Here is an 18758-nt window from a genome sequence, read left to right as displayed (position 1 = left end):
TACAATTTCTCTTCCCTCCTCCCCATTACATATTTTACCCCGCCACTTTTTTTCTCTGAGGACATTTCTTCCCCAAAAGCCTATTTTTGTTAGAGGACAATTCTTTCCCCATTTACCTATTTCTTCTGTATGGTGTTTTGTCAAAAAAAAAGAAAAACTTTATCTAAAATAAAACAAAAACATGTAGATTTACAAAACAATTTGACAAAAATTCACTTTCCTAATTAACCCATTAATGACAATAGGGTCTTAAACGACGCACAAATTCAAACCTATACTATCACTCTATTTTTTTGTGCTGTCCTTTTTAAATGTTTGTAAATAACTGAATAGAGCTTCAAGTTTTGTCCTCTACATTGCTTGGGCTCTCACTTAATTCGATGACCAGATGAAATCATATTTTCATGGCAGAGGTGGAAAAAATAGGAAAAAATTTCCACACCAGGTCTAACTTTTTTCTATTAATGAATTAAAACATACTTATTTATAATTAATTATAGCATCTATTATATATTTTTAGTTTCTGCTAAGTTTTCTTTAATTTTAGTTAGTTTACATACTTTTTTTTGATAATTTGTTGTGCGTCGTATTCGACGCATTAGGACTAATCATTTTAACCATTGCGTCCTTTTTGACCTTATAGGACTAATCATTTTAAAATTTTACTGTATAATCTCCTATAATCTGCTAGTTGCTTCGCCCCTAACCTCTAGGGTGGGTGGGGGATGTCAGGAAAATAGCACAAAACCATCCCAAGGTGTTTATAAAGCTTTCCTGATAAGTAAAACCAATTCAGACCCGCAATTTCTGTAATCTTTGGCTTGAGACAAAAAACCTTACTACTTTTTAGTATGGAATACAATACAAGCAGCGGCTACGCCCCTAGAGGCATCTAGGGGCCCTTAGGTTGCGGGGGGAGTCAAATCCCCTCTTTCAATTACAATTTTAAAAAAAAAAGTTTTTTTTAAATTTTGTTTTTTTAAATTTTCTAGGGGTGATTTCTCTCGGGATGGGGGTGGTACCCTCCTTCAAAATAGCTATAAACCTTACCAGGACCTAGTAGAAGCTACCATGTAACGGAGCACCATATAGGTTCAGTGGTTAGCAAGGTCCTTTGATACACACACAAAGACATACAATAACCTGTTACTTTATTTTAAGGATATAAAAATAGTAGCACAGATAATCTACAACTAGGGTCTGTCTGTACGTCCACCTGTCTGTATTTCCATAATTGCATCCAAATAAATAATAGCTACCTTACAACTAGTGAATGTATGTATGTCTATCTATATATCAAAATTACAGCCAATTAAAGACTGTAAATATGTTTATACTTCTGTAATTTTTATTGCAGCCTAGCTGTTAAGGGATTCATGAAAATAGCGCAGATACTCTACAATTATGGTCTGTCTGTATATACGTCCGTCTGTATATACACAATTGCATCCAATTAATTAACAACTACACTACAACTAAGAAATGTATTTGTTAGGGATCTAAAGTAATAAGTCAATGGCCGATAAATTGATGTACTTACTCAGGGCTATTATACCATAAAATCTTTCTGTAGATTACATTTAGTGGTTGAAACATTTGGACACTTAACTTAATAAACCAACCAATCAAAATACAAATACAATTCCCCAAAGTTGGCAAGACAACAAATAAGAAAAAGTTATTATTAAACTTTGGGGACTAACAGGGGCTGGGAGGGGGGGCGACGCGAGGGTTTGTCATGTATTGGGTTGTTCAATATAATTGTCGACAAAATCATATTTCTTAGCTAAAGCATTGTAATAGAGTGATAGGATATCTCTCTGTGTATCTGCTTAACTGATATGCTTCTTTTTTTACTTTGTAGCTTCTCATAGGTCCTGGGAAGGTTTATAACTATTTTTGGGAGGTTACCTCCACCCTCCAAAGAGAAATCGCCCCTTAAAAAAAACAACCAACACAAGAAAAAATATAATAAACTACATGAAATTAATTCTTTTTAAATCTAAAATAAAAAAACATTGTTGTTGAATTCAATGACCTCTCCCCATCTCAAGTGCCCCTAAAGGCCTCTAGAGGCGTAGCCATTGGTATCAAATAATTATATTCTGAATTGTTTTATACAGACGAATGGACGTAGAGACAGACACTGATTGTAGAGTATCTGTGTGATGTATCCTTATAATAAAGTAACAGGATATACATTCTACATGTGTCTGTGTGTACTAAGGGATCTCACTAACCACTGAACCGATATGGTTCTCCTTTACATGGTAGCTTCTCATAGAACCTGGTAAGGTTTATAATTATTTTGGGGGAGAGTATCACCACCCTCCAAAGAGAAATAGCCCCTTAAAAAAAAACCAAAGAGAAATCGCCAACACAAAAAAAAAAGAATTAACTTAATTAAATTAATTCTTTTTAAATCTAAAACAAAAATATTGTTGTTGAATTCAATGACCTCTCCCCATCTCAAGTGCCCCTAAAGGCCTCTAGGGGCGTAGCTACTAGTACCAAATAATTATATTCTGAATTGTTTTATATAGACGAATGGACGTACAGACAGACACTGATTGTAAAGTATCTGTGTTATGTACATCCTTAAAATAAAGTAACAGGATATACATTCTATGTATATGTGTCTGTGTGTACAAAGGGATCTCACTAACCACTGAACCGATATTGTTCTCCTTTACATGGTAGCTCCTCATAGGACCTGGTAAGGTTTATAACTATTTTGGGGGAGAGTACCACAACCGCCCTAGGAGAAATCAACCCTAGAAAATAATAAACCCCTCTCAATTTTTTTTATCAATTTTCCTCTAAAAACTGTAAGTAAAAGAGGGTGTTTGACTCCCCCCCAACCCAAGGGTCCCTTAATGCCTCTAGGGGCGTAACCGCTGCTAGTATAGTGTTCCATACTATAAAGTAGTAAGGTTTTTGTCTGAAGCTAAAGATTATAGAAATTTCGGGTCTGAATTGGTTTTACTTATCAGGAAAGCTTTAAAAATATCTTGGGATGGCTTTATGCTATTTTTCTGACATTCCCCACCCACCCTAGAGGTTAGGGGCGAAGCAACTAATAGATTATACAGTAAAAGTCTAAGATGATTAGTCCGATATGGTACATAATAGACGCATGGGAAAAATGATTAGTCCGAATGCGTCGGAAACGACGCAAAAAAAAAACTTCTTTGGTATGCCACAAATCAAAAAATCTAAAAATACAAATGTCTTACAATCCCTTAAGGAAGCTGTGTTTAAAATTTGAAGCGATTCTGACGACAGGGGGGAAGTTGGGCACTAATGGGTTAACTTAAATTTAGAATTATTGACAATTATTAGAACTTAATAAGAAGAATTTTGACTAGTTTCTTACTTTTTAAAAAATATGAGAAAAACAATAAAACAAACTATTTCTTTTGCTACAATTAATGGGATTATTTGCTATAATGTGTAAGCATACCTATCCATACTTGGTTCATATCAGGCATCTTTGGCACCAAATACACATAGATGCAACACAACAAAAAATGTTTTGGTTTGTCTTGTTTCATCTTTTAGTTACATCTTTTTTATTGTATTCATTTCTTTCCATCTTAATCATTCCACTTATTGCTCTTGTTTCTGAGGATAAAATTATCGGGCATATAAATAATTAAAGTTCATAAAATTATGAATATGCATACTTTAAAGCATTTAAACAATTAAGGTAGTCCTTAAAATAGAACCATATATTTTATTTATAAAGGTTTAGGTGTCTGAGATTAATTTTATTATTGAATTTAGAAGAAAAGAAATACATAGAGCCCAAAAACTGTAAGAAAAAAACATTCAAATGTTTGCTTATACAAGAGCTTTGTATAATAATATTGGCAATAATAAGCATGAGGTTAGTATTACATATCAATATTCATATCTATATACAGTTAGACTGGCTCAGTATTACAAATCAATATTCATATCTATATACAGTTAAACTTGCTCAGTATTACATTTCAATATTATATCTGTATACAGTTAGACTGGCTCAGTATTACAAATCAATATTCATATATATATACAGTTAGACTTGCTCAGTATTACATTTCAATATTATATCTGTATACAGTTAGACTGGCTCAGTATTACAAATCAATATTCATATATATATACAGTTAGACTGGCTCAGTATTATATATCAATATTCATATCTATATATAGTTAGACTTGCTCAGTATTACATATCAATATTCCTATCTATATACAGTTAGACTGGCTAACAGAAGCTAAACAGTTAGACTGGCTCAGTATTATGTATCAATATTATTATCCATATATAGTTAGACTGGCTCCTTATTACATAGCAATATTCATATCTATATACAGTTAGACTTCCTCAGTATTACATATCAATATTCATATCTATTGCCCACATAAGGACAAATATCTTCTTTGAAAGTGCATGACGTGAACAATATCCAAAGCAGTATTTTTTTTATATAATATGTATTAAATTGTAACTGCATATGATACAATTTTACCTATTTTCTCTTTAAAATTCCTTTTAAACACCTCCCCATTTTCATATCAAAATGATAATCCCCCACCAAGACCAATCAGGATATGAGGTGTAAAACCCCTGCAGGGGGTACAATTTATTAACACATACTTCTTTCTTGTTGCTTATTATTTATTCTATTAAAAGGATTCAAAATGCAAAGACATATCTTTTTTAACTCTTATTTATACATCTTAATTGGAACTGATGATCTATTTAATAGGAGGACACAAATATTTTAAATTGAGGAAAATGAAAAAAAAACTTTATAAAAATAATGTTTAGGTCTAATATAGATATGTAATACACATATATATCTATAATGATGCCTTTTGTTAGCTTATCAAAGTATATGTACTTAATTAATGCCTTCATTGTAAAGCTAGCAAGATTCAGGGATTAAAGAATAATTGTTATAATTTTTTGGCACCTCAGGGCTAAAAACTGGTTTTAATAATATAATTGTACATTCTATAACCGTGGAAAGCTGGATATAATACGATGTGAGAAATAACTATTCCAGTGTGGCTTTAAAACCAATTTATTCCCGCTGGAGTAGAATCGGTTACAGCAATACCGAAAAACCATGTTTAACATTGTATTACAGACAATTTTCCACGATTATTGAATACAACTTATGAAATTGATATCAGTTCTCTTATCCCATGACTTCGGCCCCTTGGGACTAACAAAACTGGCTTTAATATTATGATTTTTTATTTTAATATCTGCTGTCTGTGATACTATGCAATAAGTAACCAATCTGATCTCAATTAAGATAAATGTTTAACATTTGTTGTGAAGATTCCTATGACCAACATAAAACTATTATATATATAGTTCCAAATGTATGTTAAATCATTAAGCTCTGATATCAAAGGGACTTTTGTCGGGGAGTTGTTTTCCAGTTTAGCTTGAAAACCGATTTATATTAGGTCCTGCCTTACTAAAATCATGTATATTATCGCATTGGAGACAATTTTTATGAATATTAAAATAAAAATCATAAAATTATAAATAAAAGTTTTCTAAGCCCGGATCTATAATTCTATGATAATCCCTAAAATATTTTTCAGTTTTTGTTGAGCATATTTCAATTGACTTTTTCCGTCCGTCTGCTTGTCCCTTATTCCGTGAGTGAAGAATCTAGTTATATATTCTCTCTAGGAAAGAATAATGAATGTAATTCATGTACATACATTTCTGTATATAAATATACTGTGGTAATACGACACCCAGACGGACAGGCAGTTTACAGAGTTGCTTCGCTGTGACTTATGATAACAAACCCCCTGCACTAATCTTATTATATCACCACCTATCTCATGACCGCTGTTGACCCCGCAACCCAGCGGTCAAACTGGCCTGCCTAAATGTGGGGAGGGGACTCAAACATGCAACTATCACGCGTCCCTCACGCGCTTATATAACCGGGAGGCGCTGCCTCCCCTTTTACCACCGCTGCCCCCACAGCCTGTCTACCGCCGGGAGCTAAGCCCTAGCGTCCCACACCCCCTTCAAACCTAACCATTGTTATAATCTGTTGTATATATATAGTAAACATTGCTTGTAAATATTATTCAGTTTAAATATATAATTTCTGTATGATTGAATCCTGCTTGTTTGTTTTGGTAGAATAATTAAAGGCTAGGGCTCGTTGAACTCGAACTCGTTACCCTGTGGGCCGAGAACGCTCGGCTTACCAGAACTTGGTGTCAGCGTGTTTCAATCGAGCCTTACAGAAACTAGCCTATTCTACCTCTGATTGGACCCTTTGGCAAGTAAGGGGACAATCAGCCGCCAACTGAGAAGCCAACTGACCCGTGAGACGGCCTTTTTAGGTCGAATTTCCATCATTTTGAACGCAATATGTGGGCCTCTGGCCTACGGCAAGCAGATTTAGCCTGCTAAAAGCGCCAGTTAAGACGCTTTTTCCGTGCCGTGTAGGAGTAGCGCTAGATGCGCAGCCACGGCAATCGGATAATTTAGCTCAGACGGCTACAGAACTGAGTCTAAATTGGCAAGTGTAGCTGGGACAAGCCCCAGGACACCCAGGCCAAACCTACGAGACAGACAGCTGGGTGCTGGTCTCCCTAAGAAGGCAATGTGTGGCTGCGAAGCTTCAGCACACAAGTAAGCCCTACCACTGCGACGGATAGCAGATTTTGAGCCACAGGCACGGCAGGACGGGACATTCCCTGCCGCTGCCTTCCAGGATTCGAACCCGAGGCGCTGCAGGACGGGCCATTCCCTGCCGCCATTTTCGGGATTCGAACCAGCGGCGCTGTAGGACGGGTCATTCCCTACCGCCGTCACCCCTCTGAACCTTGCAGGACGGACATTCCCTGCTGCCAGTGCTTCCAGAATCACACCTAGAGCTCCTAGTGATAACAACACATAAGTGTGTATAAATGTCAACCAAGTGATAAAAATAAATATAAAATTGTTGACCCAGTGATAATTAATAAGCTCTAGTGATTCGAAGCTACAGTCTAAGCCACCATGGTAAGCGATACCACCATAGCGGCGGTTCGGCCACCACCGAAGTTTCTGCCAACCCCAGCCGAACGAGAGGCCCCCTTGTCTCAAGGGCAGGACCTCCACTTCCCCTGCCATGTCAGGGTGAGGTTTCCTACTCCTGACCCTGCCCAGCATGTACAGGTTGATGCCATGATCGATTCTGGCAACCGTGTACCAGGGTCTGCTGTAATTTCTGAACACCTCATGCACGCGATGGGCGTGCAACGCATGTTAATTCCGGACAACACCCAAATCCTGACTGCTAACGAGGAAGGCCAGCCCCTCCAGGTAATAGGAAAATTAAAAGAGTTATATATGGCAGTCTCACACACCCTTATACTCCATCTATACCACGTGACTGTGGTCCGGAACCTCTCACACCCTCTGAACCTAGGAGGGTATTTTCTCAAGGAGTTCGGAACTAGGCTCTGTTTCGACATGCAACCACCTTGCTTGTGGGTGCGTGGGGAGTTTATCCCACTCCGTGGCGTCCCCATTGACCGGGAGACAGCCGAGAGAGAGCTAAGTTATGAGGGGCCTCTGCCAGGCCCCCTGCCAGAGCAGCCGCGTGTGGTTGAGAAAGGCACGCACTGGGTGGACACTGAGCTCAACGCACACAAGGGGGCCAACCTGCTAGCCATGGGGTTGCCTCCAGTGCCCAAGGTGCCGAGGGAGAGCCTGCCAACAACGTTCCCTGAGATTGCCAGCCCTCCAGAGCCCATCTTCTCCGCCGACACTTTTATCAACGGCCAGCCGTGTCCACCTGGCCCCCTCTACCTGGGGCCCCCGGCCAGTCAGCCAGCCCAGCCTGAGCCCAGACCCGTCAAGTCGCGGTCTGCGGCACCCGGAGCCACACTCAACTCCCAGGCATCAGCCTCTCCTGGCGCCGAGCCCGTCAAGTCGCGGCCGGACGCCCACGGAGCCAAGGCTGGACCCAGCACCTCAGCCTCTCCCGGCGCCGAGCCCGTCAAGTCGCGGCCGGACGCCCACGGAGCCAAAGCTGGACCCAGCACCTCGGCCTCTCCCAGTACCGAGCCCGTCAAGTCGTGGCCGGACGCCCTCGGAGCCACCCCTGGCTCCGACACGTCAGCCCCTCCAGAAGCCGAGCCCGTCAAGTCGCGGCCGGTGGGCCCCGGAGCCAAAGCTGACCCCGCACCAGCCACGTATAGGCTAAGCGCTGTCACTCCAACTGATGGCCAGCCACCCCAGCTCCGCACAGCCAAGCGGGTGGTCCTGCCTGGCCGTGGGGTCATGGCAGTCCCTGTTGAGCTAGTAGGCCATCGCACCAAGGATGCCATCCAACTAGCTGCCCCAGAACAGAGGTTTGGGGAGGATCTTGTCATCCCAGAAGGCCTGTATGCCCACAGGCCTGGCTCCGCCACTGTGTTTCGAGTATTGGTAGTAAATGAAGGGGAGGTGCCCCTCCTGCTGGACGCTGGCCTCCCAGTGGCTGGGGAGCTGGTCAAGCCTGACATACTAGAGGTCTCTGATACGCCTCCCCCGCGCCTCCACTCGTTCCAAGAGCCTGCTGAGCCCCCAGAAATGCAGGAGTTGTGGGAGGCCCTGGAGATGGAAGACAACGAGTTCCTGCGCAAGGACCCCTTGCTCAAGAAGGAGGTCTGGACTATGTTATCAGAATACAGAGATGTCTTCTCCAATTCTACCCCCGGCTGCACAGACGTGGTCGAGCTGCAGCTGCGCCTCAAGCCAGGGACCCAGCCGATCCGCCAGAGATTCAGGGATCTGAACCCGCGGCAAGAGGCTGAACTGGAGAAACAACTGGACACCTGGCTACAGGAGGGAGTTATAGAGCCGTCAGACTCCGCCTGGAGCAGCCCCCTGGTGCCCATCAAGAAGAAGGACGGGAGCACCCGCTGGGCCGTCGACTACAGAGCCCTCAACAAGTGCCTGGAGCTGGACAGCTACCCCCTGCCTAGGATCCAGCAGTTGGTAGAACGAGCTGGAGGGCACCGTGTCTACAGTGCCTTAGACGCGGTAGCCGCATACTACACCATCCGTGTGTCCGAGGACAGCCGGCCCTGCACCGCCTTCACCACCCCCAGGGGCTTGTATCAATGGAAAAGGATGCCCTTTGGCCTGGCTACGGCACCGTCTGTCTATTCCAGGTTTATTGCAGGGGTCCTAAATCCACTAGGCACAGCCAACCTCCAGTCATACCTTGACGACGTCCTGACCTTCCACCAGGATACCTGGGCCCACCTGGCCAGGCTCCAAGAGGTCTTGGAAGCCCACCGCAGGGGAGGAATCCGCCTCAAGCCAGCCAAGACCAAGCTGTTTCGATCCAAGGTGGATTATCTGGGCCACACCCTCAGCCGTGAGGGGATAGCCATGCAGGAGGACTATATTGACCGTATCCTGGACTGGCCAGCCCCCAGCACCCCCAAGGATTTGCTGGCGCTGCTGGGGTTCTTTGGATACTACCGCCTGTTCATCCCAGAGTATGCAGACCTCACCTACGAGATGAATCGGCAGAAGACGGCCAAGACCCTAACCTGGACGCCTGAGATGGAAGCCCAGCTGCTGCAACTCAAGGACAAGTTCCGCAAGGCCCCCATCCGAGCGCCGCCCAGGTTTGATTTGCCAGCGGTATTCCAGCTCACCACAGATTTCAGCAGCCGCGCCATCTCTGCCATACTGAGTCAATGCCAGGATGGCAAGGAGAGGCTGATTGCCGCCGTGGGGCGCAAGACAACCGACCCTGAGACGCGCTACCCGTCCTGGAAGGGAGAGATGGCCGCCATTATGTATGGGATCCGAAAATTCCACGGCATCTTGTCCTACCGCAGCTTCCAGATCAACACTGATTCCTCAGCCTTGCTGCAAATGAAATCACTGAACACATCAACAGGGATGGTGGCCCGCTGGCAGGAGGAGCTAGCGGCCCTAGATTTTACTGTCTGCCACCGGCCTGGCACCCAGAATACCAACGCCGACGCCCTCAGCCGCCGGGAAGACGCCAACATGCCAACGGCTAGCGCCGAAGAATTAGCAGAGCAGGCTGAGTATATCCACAACCTTTGCCACCTGATGGTTCAGACTTGCCCTGAGTGTGTCCAGAAGGTTACCAAGGAGAGACTGAAGCAAGGGATCCACAGCAAGTCCTATTTATCGACCTGGTGGGGCCACTGCCAGAGACCCCAGCTGGGAACCGCTATATCCTCACCTGTCAAGATGGGTTCAGCCGGTTTGTCAGCCTCTACGCCATCCCCAACAAGCGCACCCTCACGGTGGCTGAGACCCTGCTGCACCGCCACCTGGCCACGTTCGGATGCCCCCTGAAGATCCATTCCGACAATGGAATGGAGTTTACCGGCCAGGTATTCCAGGAACTGGCCTCCAGGCTTGAGATTGGCCTGACACATCCACCACCCTACAACCCGCAGTCCAACCGAGTGGAGAGGTTCCATCGGACGCTCAATACAGGCATGCGTCTGTTCCTAGACAGGGACGATAACAACTGGGAGCCCCACTTGCCTGCCATTGCCTTCGCCTACAACACCAAGGCCTGCAGATCCACTGGCGTGACCCCGTTCCTGGCCTTCTTTGGGAGAGAGGCCAAACTTCCGGTGGACATGGTACTGCGGCTGCCAGAGACCGAATATGCTTCAGTTCCAGCCAACGTCCAAGCTCTCTTGCAGCGCTACTATGCGGTGTATGATGCCATCCAGCAGAAGGAGGAGGGAGCCATCCGGAGGAGCGCGGCAGCTTACGAAGGCACGGCCAAGTATGAGGTTGGAGACTTGGTCTGGTACCTGGCCCCCCGCCTGGTGCCAGAGAAGGCAGCCAAGATTACCAAGAGATGGACTGGCCCCTGGAAAGTAGTAAGGCAAGCTACAGAAGTACATTATGTCATCAAACCTGCCTCCCCAGTAGCCAGGATCTCAGAAGTTACCGCGCATGTAGGCCGACTGCGCAAATACACTGGAGATGTGACTGCCCACCAGATCCCAGCAGACATCCAAGTTGATATGGACGGCGACGAGGATGCCACCGAGCTGCCAGTTGGAGCGGCGGCGCCCGCAGCTAGCGACCCAGGACAGCTCCCAGTGCACCAGCCAGCCGCAGCCGCCCCACAGCCTAGCGGTCAGGATCGTGACCCAGTAGAGGAGAACCTGCAGGAGCAGCCCAACGAACCACCGCCGCCGCCGCCCGCTCCAGAGCCACCCAGAGATGCCATCTGGAATCCTGACGCGGACATGGAGAACCTGCCAGCCAGCAGCGAGCCTGTAGGAGAAGAACCAGCCACTGCGATGGAAGAGGCCGCCCCAGAAGACGAAGCTGAAGCCATGTGACCCCTGTTGATGACAGCCATCCCCATCCGGGTAGGAGGTAGGAGACCAAGCAACCTGAATCAAGCAGGCGCCCCCATGGAGTTCTATGCGCCCTCTGCCATCGTCATTCCCCCCTTAGGAACCACCAGAGTCAGCCTAGGCCTCCGTGTCCAGTTACCAGCTGAGGCAGAGCTAATCCTGCAGACGAGGCAAAATTTCCAGCGGCGGGGCTTGGCCGTCGCCAACCCACGCCTAGAAGCCAACCAGGAGCTGACAATGCTGATATCCAACCACAGTCAGACCGAGCAACGAGTGTCCCGGGGAGCCTGTGTAGCCCGAGCTGTCCTCCATCGAGCTGTGCCCCAAGAAGAGCCTGTCCTGCGCAGGCATAGGCTGTCGTATCCCCAGGTTCAAGGCCTGGTGGCTCGGGAGCCACGCAACCCTTGAAGGGGAGGTTGTGGTAATACGACACCCAGACGGACAGGCAGTTTACAGAGTTGCTTCGCTGTGACTTATGATAACAAACCCCCTGCACTAATCTTATTATATCACCATCTATCTCATGACCGCTGTTGACCCCGCAACCCAGCGGTCAAACTGGCCTGCCTAAATGTGGGGAGGGGACTCAAACATGCAACTATCACGCGTCCCTCACGCGCTTATATAACCGGGAGGCGCTGCCTCCCCTTTTACCACCACTGCCCCCACAGCCTGTCTACCGCCGGGAGCTAAGCCCTAGCGTCCCACACCCCCTTCAAACCTAACCATTGTTATAATCTGTTGTATATATATAGTAAACATTGCTTGTAAATATTATTCAGTTTAAATATATAATTTCTGTATGATTGAATCCTGCTTGTTTGTTTTGGTAGAATAATTAAAGGCTAGGGCTCGTTGAACTCGAACTCGTTACCCTGTGGGCCGAGAACGCTCGGCTTACCAGAATACAACTAAATATTTTCTATCTTTCAATGGACTTAAATCCAGAGAGAGAGGGGCCAATGGTCTGTTTATTACACTAGTCACTAAGTTTTATGATAACGTTTTCTTATTGGCTTGACAACTCTAGGGACTTTGGTGAATTAAGTTGAGTGGTCAAATGTTTCAACCACTAATATTAATCTAGAGAAGAGGTAGTTTTGTGTATTATTATAGGGGACGTACATCAATTTATCAGCAATTGTCTTATCCCTTTAGATCCATGCCCCCAAAAAAGAATGCTAACTTGTTATTTTTTTGCTATTTACAGACATATAAATTCTTACTGTTTATCAAGTATCAAATAATGCTTAAAACAAGGATAACAGCATCAAATCACCCAGGGGTCTAAAGGAGATGAGACAATGGCCGATAAATTAATATACATCACCAATGCTTATACACAAAATTATCCCTTATAATAAGTGGTTAAAATGTTTTGATACTCAACTTAATGAACTAACCAAAAATTTCAATAAATGTCCTCAAAGCCAACAAATAAGAAACATTATGTAATAAAAAACTCATGGCTTATCCTTCCCTAATTTTCAATAAAAAAATCAACAATCTATTTTGAACAGCAGCCGAGAAAAACACATAACCCTTAAAGCCATATGGAGAGTCCAACGGATAGATATACTGACTGAATTTTAGAGTAGCCTCGCAAGGAAAAAATGTATGTATGTATGTGTATAATTGTAGTTGTTCTTATTACATATTAATGTAATATTTACCGCAATGTATATCAGAGTTTAGGTAGTCTTATCATCAGGAAGGGAGGGGACATTGGGGACGGACGGGTACCCAAAGTTTTATAACTATTTTATTTTATTAAACTAATCTTGTACTTTTAATGAAATTTTAATGGCTTGTCCCAAAATAGTGCCGTGTGCAAACCAACCAATAAACTTAAAAAAGGGGTATTTTTGTCTATCATCATTGTATATAAATGTAATTAAATTTGATATTTATGGCCTATTATCTTATCCCTTAAGATCACTGGGTAATATAATATAAATTAAATAAGGAAAAATAATATTAATTACACTCTTTATAATTATATAAAAGTAACCGGATATCTTACTGTCTCTCTGTGTATAGAAAGATCTCGCTAACCACCAGGCAGATATGTATATCTTACCAGTCCAGAGGGGAGAAGAATGGTACATACACACGTTCAAAGAAAAAGTAACCCTAGCAACGCACCCCACATCCAAAAAATTAAAGTATTTGTAGGGATCTAAAAAATCAGACAATGGCCGATAAATTGATGTACATTGTACATACTTAATGATGAAATATAAAATCACTTCTTTCTATAGATTACAATTTGTGGTTGAAACGTTTGGAAACTCAACTTAATGAACCAACCAATAACAATTTAATAAAAGTCCCCAAAGTTGCTATGCAAACGAATAAAAAACGTTATTATAAAACTTTGAAGACTAGTGTAATACAGCCCAATGTCCCCTTCCTCCCTAAGAAACATATCAAGATACTTTTCCCATAGCTATACCGACAGACTTTAATCAGTCAAATCTAACTATGATATGGTAGCTTCGTTTGCCCCAAGAGTTAATTAAAGAAAAAAAATAATTACCTCTGGAGATGCCCCCACAAATTTTAAATAATTAAAAAAAAATTAAGTATCTCCACCACTAATTTTAAATATTTTTTTAAAAAATTGAGGGGGGGATTTTTTTCATTTTTGGGGGGGTTAGGAGTGTCCCACCACCCCAATGAAATAGCCTAAAACCACCACAGGATCAGTAGGTATATTACCTAGAGAGTAGAATCCGATCGGTTCAATGGTTACCGAGATCTTAAGGGACGGACAGACAGATAGACATCATTCTACTTTGTATTATAGATAGACTTGCTTGTTTATTAAAATATGCAATAAATAAAATTTTCTAAATTTATTGTATTGTACAGGTAAATTTATTTTCAAGAAGCCTTACAAATAAGATCAAGCTCTTGAATAATAAATGTAAAAGTATAGATGTACTACCTAGCCAAAGTAATAAGGACCTTTTTCTTTTGCTAGCAATTTGTTTTCTGCTCTTTAGTAGCGACATAGCTGTGTCTATATTTCCGATGCTATTGGTTGATATTCAAAAACCCAATTGAAATTCGACACAGGGTCTCCACTCCATCCTTTAGGTAGAGTATTATGTACCTCTTTTTTCGGATTCCACCAAATCGATTTCTGCTCTTTTGTATCGACTTAGCTGTATTTTTATTTCTTATGCTATTGGTTGATATTTAAAGACTCAATTGAAAGTCGGCACAGAGTCTCCATCCTTTAGGTATATAGAGTATTATATAGATCTTTTTCCGTTTTCCACCAAATATCTTTCTGCTCTTTGTAGCGACTTAGCTGTATTTATATTTCCTATTAATTGATATTCAAAGTCTTAATTGAAATTCGGCACAGGGTCACCAAACCATGGGAAGAGTTACATAGAGCTCGTGCCCCCTCTATTATTTTACTTTATTCCTTGAATAATTAAAGGTATAAGTATAGATGAATAACCTAGACCAAGTGGTTGGGATATTTTTCGTTTCTTAGCAAATTGCTTTCTACTTTTTAGTAGCGACTTAGCTGTGTTTTTATTTCCTATGCTATTGGTTGATATTCAATTGATTATCTAGGACTCAATTAAAAGTCGGCACAGGGTCACCAACGCGTGGGTATAGTTACATATAGCTCGTGCCCCCTCTATTCTTTTACTTTAATCCTTGAATAGTTAAATAAAATAGTAGACAGAAAGATAGATAGATAATTATATAAATATGTATAGTGTATAGTTACAGACTAAAAAAAAACGAATGTATAAGAGAAGGAGGTGACATTGGGCTGTTTATCACACTAGTCCCCAAAGTTTCTTATTCGTTATCATCAACTTTAAGTCCTTTTATTGTATTTTGATTGTTTGGTTAATTAAGTTGAGTGTTCAAACGATTCAAAAACTAACTGTAATCTACAAAGAGGGTAATCACGTGTTATATTAATTCATCGACAATTGTCTAAACCCTTTAGATCTCTTTAAAAATATTAAGTTTTTTATGTCCTAATTGTGATTCTAAATTTGTAAACTTCTATGGGAATTTTTCTGTGTACGTTTTGTGTGTCTGTCTGTGTGTATTTTGTGTATGTGTGTGTGTGGGTTACATTTGAAACGATGCACTTATTGGATTTTAACTCAATTAAATCACAAACCTTTGAGGAGCAACTTCTACAGTGTCAAATATATATATATATATATATATATATATATAGACAGATACAGAATAGTGGATAGAGAATGTCCGTGGATATAATGACAGGGACAAAAATTCAGCCCGCTGCGTGTTTCACTTTATTTGAGAATATGAACATCTGGTGTAAGATCCAAGTAACTATATATCCAAATTGTCAAATATATGTATAAATAGATAGAAACTTAAGAAAATACAGAAAGAACAAGGATGACAAAAATCCATAAGAAACGAAGCTCATATATTATTTTACTAGAGGCTACATTATTCTACATCCAGAAGCCTCTAGTGGCACTGGATGAGAGGTGGAAAAATCTCCCAAAAAGTCCCAAATTGAGTTTAAAAAATAAATAAGAAAAAAAAATATTTTGGGTAAAAGATCATTTTTATTAGGGTGGAGATACCCTCCCCCAAAATAGTTAAAAACCTTCCCTAGATTTATAAGAAGGTTCTCTGTAAAGAAGAACAATATCGGTTGAGAGATCCTTCACAAAAAGACCTTACTACTTTATATAATAGGACTATAAGTTATAAAAATTAGATTAGATAAACTATTTATGATGGTTGTGCTTTAAGTATCAATGACAACCGGTTCTAATTCAGCGGATATTAATCGGTTTGGAAGCCATACTGGAATAGTTATTTCTCGCATCGTATTATAAACGGCTTTCCGCGGATATAGAATGTACAATTATAAGAGTAAACTAGTTTTTTTAGCCCCGAGGTGCCGAAGGCACCGGCTAAAAAACTGGTTTTAATCTTTTGATTGTACATTTTTATATTCGTAGAAAGCTGGATATAATACGATGCTAGACATAGTTTATTCGTATGGATGAGAACCGGTTCCTATCCAACGGATTCGAATGAATACGAGAAATTATATTATCTATTAATGATATAGTTGTGGTGAAAAATGAGAAAATGGAAAAAAAGACAATATTTGTCAGAAGCAGACCTTCAGGGGGAACAAAAATTTTGATAGATCTGCAAATAAATATACAAAGTCTAGATAAACAATATCATATTAGACCAATAGAAAAACAGAGTAGGAGGATCAATCCGACTATATTTTTGGTTAGAAAGTCTACAAATTTTGATACGAGAGGATACCTATTTTTTTTCAGTATGGCTTTGAAACCAACTAACATCCGCTGGATTAGAATCAGTTCTCAGTTATACTTAAAATTCATGTATAACACCCTATTTGAGACAATTTTAACGAATAAATAAAAAAAATCATAATATAATTACTAGTTTTGTAGCCCGTGCAAATCTTATAATTTTGCATTTTAATATCCGCGGGAAGCTGTCTATGAAACGGTTCGATACATAACTATTATCTCAACTATTTAAGTCCACTATAAATATATGACTTTCTTAGGATAAATCCATTCACTCGTTATATATCTCTAGATGAAAACAAGGCGCTTTAAAAATTCCTTTCAATTTTTGTGTCTGACTGTCCATCTATAATGATACATCTATTGGCCTGCACACAAAACTAAACAAAAACCAACACAATGGATATGGGAAGATGTATACATTAGATAGATATTTCATTTTTGGATAAGTAGATAGAAAGAAAGTTCAACCAAAAGTCTTGCATTATTTTTAAAAAAATATTACTATTGTGTCTGATTGTACTAAATGATCTCGCTAACAGCTGAACCGCTATGCTTCACATTTACGATGTAACTTTTCATAGGTTTTGGGAAGATTTACAACTATTGTTACATAAAACCTTCCACCCAACCCAAAAAAATATATTATAAATCCTTTAAAACCTTAACTTAAATAAGGGAGTCCGATTTTTTCCCCTCCCCCGCCACAAGACTAGGTTATAAGTAATGCAAGTACCTAAAGTTTATAAATTTGTTTTTTTTTTCAATTGTTGTCTTAAAATATTGATTGGTTAGTTCAAATAGTAGCATATTAGCTTTTAAATAAATAATTTGGATGTATTACAAGATTTGTTTAGATAACTATTCATGAAGAAAAAACAATCAATATACCATTAATTGTCTTATCTCTTAAAATCACTGAATTCAATAGAATATAGTTTACCTGAGGCTAAGTGGCATCTTCAGGCATGGCCCAGTTGTTGGCCCGATCAGCTGTTGCCGGCTCAATGAAACCAGCTTGGAGAAGAGCAACTAACAACACCTAGCGGATAATTTAGGAACTAAAATCTTAACTTTTTCACCCTGGTGACCGTCTAGGCCACTGAATTTATGTTGTCACTCACATAACTGTATGTTATAAAATCTTGAAGATTTTTCAAGAACCAAAATCACTTTTTAAAAGCTAGATTTAGTTTAATAAAAAATCCAATTAAGTCATCTGGTGACTATTTTTAGAACAAATTTTTTTAACTTTTATACTGCAAGATTATATTTTTGCACTTAATATGAAAGTATGTATTCTACCATAATTATAGAAACATATTTTGTAGTGTTTTTTTTTATAATCTATAGAAGGTTTTTCACTTTAAGTTTAAAGTTAAGCTCACAATAAATGCAGTGACATTATTTTTCAAAGAAGTATTAAACTTTTTCTCTGTTAAACTAATAACAAACTTTGCTAAATATATAGCTGTAATTTGTAACTTTTCACTTTTGTTTTTTAATTATTATATTTTTAAGAACTATATCTTAACTTCACTTTTTGAAACAACATTATCGAACATTATATTGATCTAAAAATATAATACAGATTAATTAGTAAATTAATTTAAGGAATGTTAATGAAATACTTTTTAGGACACAACAATATAATGGATATTTTTCTATCTTGAAAAATAGATGTCTTTATATGTTCTATGCTAAAAAAATATCTATCTACTTATATGTTATCTATTTATTTGTAACTATTTATTCCAAGGACAGAAGTATCTAATTTTAAACTTTCTATGAAACAATTTGTAAAAAACAAGTACTTGTAAATCCATATCATTTATAAGTAGAAATGTTCTCTAAGTTTAAAATCAAAACTACTTTACATGTAATTGTAAACCTATCAGTATTTTAGTTGATATATATTTAAAAGAATAAGACCCGTTCATTAGAAGTTATTAGTATTAAGGTACACCAAATCAGACATAAACTGTATCCACATATGATAAATAAATATCCCTCATAGAATGCTGGATACCATACCTGTGTATTGCTGGT

The 18758-nt window shown here is 40.3% G+C and overlaps 1 protein-coding gene across 1 annotated transcript in view; it reads right to left on the bottom strand.

The window, feature by feature from the left end:
* LOC145325791 (uncharacterized) overlaps positions 1-18279 on the bottom strand; it is a 108038-nt gene extending 89759 nt beyond the window's left edge. Inside the window, exon 1 of the mRNA XM_080168752.1 lies at positions 17653-18279. Within this exon, the coding sequence (XP_080024878.1) occupies positions 17653-17669 (17 nt within the window). The 5' untranslated portion in view covers positions 17670-18279. The remainder of the gene's footprint in view (positions 1-17652) is intronic.
* Positions 18280-18758: the final 479 nt, after the last annotated feature.

This window comes from Acartia tonsa, chromosome 8 (assembly GCF_053477335.1).
Source record: "Acartia tonsa isolate MP-2025a chromosome 8, ASM5347733v1, whole genome shotgun sequence".
Lineage (NCBI taxonomy): Eukaryota > Metazoa > Arthropoda > Copepoda > Calanoida > Acartiidae > Acartia > Acartia tonsa.
This window is presented reverse-complemented; position numbering and strand designations above follow the sequence as displayed.